The 4,891-nt window shown below is 31.5% G+C and overlaps 2 protein-coding genes across 2 annotated transcripts; both read left to right on the plus strand.

The window, feature by feature from the left end:
* Nucleotides 1-1,429: 1,429 nt before the first annotated feature.
* On the plus strand, nucleotides 1,430-3,265 carry LOC116350112. Its single transcript, XM_031781849.1, has 2 exons — nucleotides 1,430-1,504; nucleotides 1,578-3,265. Exons 1-2 carry the CDS (start codon nucleotides 1,430-1,432, stop codon nucleotides 3,201-3,203), a joined length of 1,701 nt encoding a protein of 566 aa, XP_031637709.1. The 3' UTR covers nucleotides 3,204-3,265.
* A 148-nt stretch (nucleotides 3,266-3,413) lies between these two features.
* Nucleotides 3,414-4,397, plus strand: LOC116350113. The gene is made up of 3 exons (XM_031781850.1): nucleotides 3,414-3,738; nucleotides 3,806-4,096; nucleotides 4,165-4,397. The coding sequence occupies exons 1-3, from the start codon at nucleotides 3,582-3,584 to the stop codon at nucleotides 4,311-4,313; spliced, it is 597 nt and encodes a 198-aa protein (XP_031637710.1). The 5' UTR covers nucleotides 3,414-3,581; the 3' UTR covers nucleotides 4,314-4,397.
* Nucleotides 4,398-4,891: the final 494 nt, after the last annotated feature.

Here is a 4,891-nt window from a genome sequence, read left to right on the forward strand (position 1 = left end):
AATATGTAGGTGTGATTTTTCTCTTTTATTTTATTTATTTTTTTTTTGTGCATCTAATTCAAACACAGACACAATTTGGCAACAACAAAATAGAACAATCAAAATAAAGCTTTGAGAAGTTTTACAAGGCCAAATTCACAAAATCAAAAAAATTACGATTATTTCGTGCCACACACTAGCTCATTCACTCGCTCCCTCTCTCTTTTTCTCTCTCTTGTTTCAAACATAGAAAAGCTTATTACAAAAATAACGAGAAACTAAATATTGATACGTTATTTCTTAGGACCGCACTTGATTTTATTTTACTTCAAACAAAAAGACAAGCAACAATTTCTACACCGACAATATATATCCTTTTTTGTGTTTTTTAGGTAGCAAAGAGGGGCCCAATCCGTGCTATTTATGACAATAATTGACAATTGGTTTTTAGGCAAACCTCTGAAAAGAGGTTTTTGACCTGGTTTGGACAAAAACACCATATCAGTTTATTCGTCTTTTGCAAATTCATGTCATTCATCTGTCTAGAATTGTACATTTTACAATGTGATAATTATTTCACTAGAATGACTAGCTAGAGTTGATCAGAAGAAAAGAATGGAAAAAATGGAAATTAATCAATAGGTAATGAAACAGAATGGAAAATGAATCGAAGGAATGGATCAGGAATTGTAGACTAATGGAATTGTAATTTTTAAGTATGTATGCCTAGAATGACTACTTTAAAAAAAATAAGTAAACTCAGTGAATATATCTTGGCTGCCTTCTAAATAACCAATTCAAACCTCTCCCTAATTGCAGTAGATTTACAAATGCTGAAAATTTACAAAAATAGTGAAAATCATTACTCAAAATTCTAGAAAATAACAAAGAAGAAAAAAGAGCTTACTTGCCATAATGAAAAGGCATGTCACACGTAAGACTATCTTCCCTTCACTTTTCTACGGATCGAATATGTGAAGCGCATGAAGCGAATCACGCTAGTGAATACTAGAAAAACTAGTAAATCTAGTGTGAAGAATGATGTCACAAACGAAGCCAAATTCACACCGAAGGCCATATAATTTATATGAAAAAATACTGAGAGCCAACTTCACGCACTAGAATTTTCTAGTTTTCTAGTGAAGTCTTATCAAAAACTAGATGCACTAGAATTTCGTGAATGACCCCATGGTGAAGCGGGCGGATAAGAAACAAACAACCTTGAGGATATTTGTTTAGAAAAGCAGGTAAATATATGGCTCTCATAGTTCAATTCTTTACCTAAATGGTGTGAATCTGTAAAATGAGTTAAAAGATCACTTTGTTGTCGAACGTCGACTGAAAAACATCTCAAGCAGTGATTTTTATTTTGAAAAGTAAAAACTAAAAAGATATCCAAGTGTTTCCGAAAAAAAAAAAACAATATATATAATTTTCAAATAGAAGAAAAATGAGCCTACTTTTGAATAGAACAATATATAAGCCAAAATCAAATGTAATTTGTGTATCTCCGATGCCATGCGAAGTAAGTTATACATTTTCTTTCGAATAGACCTAAAAAATGAGATTGTATTATGAAAAATATTTTTAACTTTCAGTTTTATTATAATCAACATGCAGTTTTTGAGAAATTTGGTAAACTTCGATTCGTTGGAATCGATATACGCAAAAGTGAGGATCATTCTATTGTTGGATTCGTTGAATTCGAAGAAGAATATAATTCAGTTGCTGAAAATCTGCTGAGTAAGGGCTATATGGAAATTGAAGACAAGAAATATCGCGTAAAATCGTACAACGATTACATACAAGACTCGAAACAAGTTTTTACAACGATATTAAAACTTGATGATACAGAAGATGATCCATTGTTGCAACCACCAGACCAAGATTCACCAAAACATATTTTGAATGTGCTAAATGATGATTGTTTATTTGCATTCTTTGAACGGTTACATTTTTCAACATTGATTTCTGTGGCGAAAGTTTGCATTCGTTTCAATGGCATAGCAAAAAAAGCATTTTCAAGCAAATATAAATTTGGAAAGATAAATATTCTGGATTTGGAATGGAATCGTCAGCCAACATTATCTCAAGTTAAAAGATTTCTCAATGAATTCGGTTCATCAATTACATCCCTGTCACTCTTGAAAAGATCGGTAGGCCGATACACCCGAAGAGGTATTAAAGACACAGGTATTCTGTTAGAAATGATAAATAAATATTGCAAGAGCCTCAACGAATTGGAATTTGAAAGTTTGGAGGTACATGAACAAACATTATATGAAATTCGTGGATTATTTGAACGATTAGAAATACTAAGAGTGCACAATTTAAAAACTGCATCCATTTTTGATATTATTTCCGTTTGTTCTGAACTAAAGATCTTAGACTTGCATTTCTTTTCTGACATAAGAGATGATGGATACTTTGTCTTACCAAATACGATACACCCGAAATTGATTGAAGTTAACATGCGATTTCCATCGAAAGATGCACACCTTTATTCCAAAGCAATTCAACGATTTACTGAACTGAACTCCAAATTGAAAATATTGAAACTTTGGCTTGCATTTAAATTGGTTATGACAAATTTGAGTAAGCTTAATGAACTAAATGAATTCGAAATAATTTTAGAGTATTCAAATTTTCCGACACTCATCATGAAAACATTGAGTTCGCCGAATGTTCAAATCGAGAATTTGAAACTGTTTATAGCCAATTGGCCTTCTGGTTCCTTAGAACATGATTTAATAGAAACGCTTTCAAAATTTCCTAATTTAACGGAAATTCGTATTCGATTTGTGCATTCATTAATTAGCGATGTTTTGATTCTTCTGTTGAAAAAATTGCCAAATATGAAAACGCTTTCTTTTAATTTGTATAGACTTAAAGATTTTAATGTTATCAGCAAAAACGAATGCTTTATAATAAAATCAATTTTACAGCATGCAAATCAATTATCGAAATTAACATTTATGACCGAAAATGCACATTTTCCATTTGATCGTTATCCCATCAGTAACGCTGAATATTATGACATTTTGAAATCAGTTGAAAATCGCCGTAACGGCATCAAACTGACTATTGAGTTCTTATTCTGTGGCGATTTAGAAACTGAATATACAGATCAATCGCAATCAATTCTTATTCTTAATATGGTACCGCACTTATTGACCATTCACCAACGAACCAACTATAAAATGTACAATTATGCAATTCAATAATGTATTAGCTTATTAATGAAAGCAATAAAATGTTTACATTTCATTCAAATTACGTGAGCTTTTCGGGGTCTCCATTATTGGACTTGCTTTGACATTGACAAAAAACTATTACTTTAAATTATCTCTGAAATGATTTTAATTTGATACTTTCGCATTTGAACGTGTCTTTGTCACGTTTTGGAAGACATTTTCTTGATACTTTTCAAATTATCTCGAAGAAACAAAAATAATTATCGATTCAACAGAGATTTAGTTTACTATTAAATATCACGTATATAAAAAAAAACTGCAGTTAAACCAATAAAAACAAGAATCTAGCTGATAAAAAAAAAATAAATCTAAGAACGATGCACCAAAAAGTAAATTTCGAACACAAATATGAAAATGATGATTACAAATTTGATGTACAAGTCTGGACTATATAATCAACTGACACGGCCAAAAATTATCATATTTTCTGCGGTCTTCTACATTCGATCAACGATGAGTTTGGGCTTGCTTCTAATATTTTTGATAGGTGGAAACATCGCAACTGGTGAGTCATTGCTTTTTGATCGAAATTTCTCTCAAATTTTATTTATTCTCTTCATCATTTTTTTTAGATCCGCTACATCATCGGTCCGACTATTACACCCATTCGCATGATCTTCAGATAGAAGATTTGAACATTTATCATGTGCCACCTGAGGATATAAATATTCGGGAGGATGAGCATACTCCATCCGAAAAACTTCTATGGACGAATGCGAACGTATGGGTTGAAGCCTGGATAGAGCACCAATTGGATCATCATACATACTCAGTCAAAACCGAATTCATCAATGAAATCCCAGCTGGAAACGTAATAGAAGGCTTCAGAGCAAATACACATAGGGGTTGGAACTTTGTGACAGGTATGCATATTTGTTAGGTATAGATGAATTTGAACAATTATTTTAATATGAAAATTATTCGTTTTTAGAACATTCAGTGTGGATGAATATTAATATACGATATCCACCCAATATACGTTTTAATAAGGTCGCTATTCCAATTTACGGTGAACGAATTGAAGACACATTGAATTTGAGAAAGATGGAACCAGTGGGACACTACCCAAATCGTGATTAGAGTCTAGAGAAAGTGTTTTGATTAATAGTATTTTAACTCTTCAAAAATTTCAATTTGTGTTTACAACAATTCGATGTTCTAGTTTCAATCTGAAATAGATGCAATATATATTAAATCATTCCTCGTTTGTGTGTTCTTTTTTTCAGCCGCGCGTATAATAATAAGGCAAGTCAGGCTTTGTAATCAACATCTCCGTCGAGATAAATGAGGTATAATAAAAGTGTATGCAAAATTTTTTTTTCTTACCTTGACATAAACTGTACGGCGTTCACATCAAATCTTTAGCCATAAATCACAAGAGCATGTGCTTTGAATTGTTTGAAAACCAAAATGCATTAGGCTATGTTTAGCGAAGAATGAAAATGACTTGAGTAATAATAATAACATTCCTTGCGCTCGTTAAAAATTCCCATCGATTTATTATGTTTTTTCAAAAGGTCCGCTTTCCAATGTAAATTAAATGCAATAAAACGAATAGAGTAGAATACACTATTTATTTATCAATATCATTAAGTGGTATAATTCACAATGATTTTTTGTCCATTTTTTTTCTCACTAAACAAAAGCATTTTTAGGCA

The sequence above is a fragment of the Contarinia nasturtii genome, unplaced genomic scaffold, assembly GCF_009176525.2.
Source record: "Contarinia nasturtii isolate CC-2019 unplaced genomic scaffold, AAFC_CNas_1.1 Cnas_scaffold_3608, whole genome shotgun sequence".
NCBI lineage: Eukaryota > Metazoa > Arthropoda > Insecta > Diptera > Cecidomyiidae > Contarinia > Contarinia nasturtii.

What these genes read in the sequence shown, in the direction of transcription:
- LOC116350113 (XM_031781850.1), top strand. Translation starts at nt 3,582, where the DNA reads ATGAAAATGATGATTACAAATTTGATGTACAAGTCTGGACTATATAAT. An exon ending in AGGTGGAAACATCGCAACTG is followed by an intron (nt 3,739 to 3,805) that starts GTGAGTCATTGC and finishes CATTTTTTTTAG; the next exon opens with ATCCGCTACATCATCGGTCC. An exon ending in GGGTTGGAACTTTGTGACAG is followed by an intron (nt 4,097 to 4,164) that starts GTATGCATATTT and finishes ATTCGTTTTTAG; the next exon opens with AACATTCAGTGTGGATGAAT.
- LOC116350112 (XM_031781849.1), top strand. Translation starts at nt 1,430, where the DNA reads ATGAGCCTACTTTTGAATAGAACAATATATAAGCCAAAATCAAATGTA. An exon ending in TATCTCCGATGCCATGCGAA is followed by an intron (nt 1,505 to 1,577) that starts GTAAGTTATACA and finishes TTTAACTTTCAG; the next exon opens with TTTTATTATAATCAACATGC.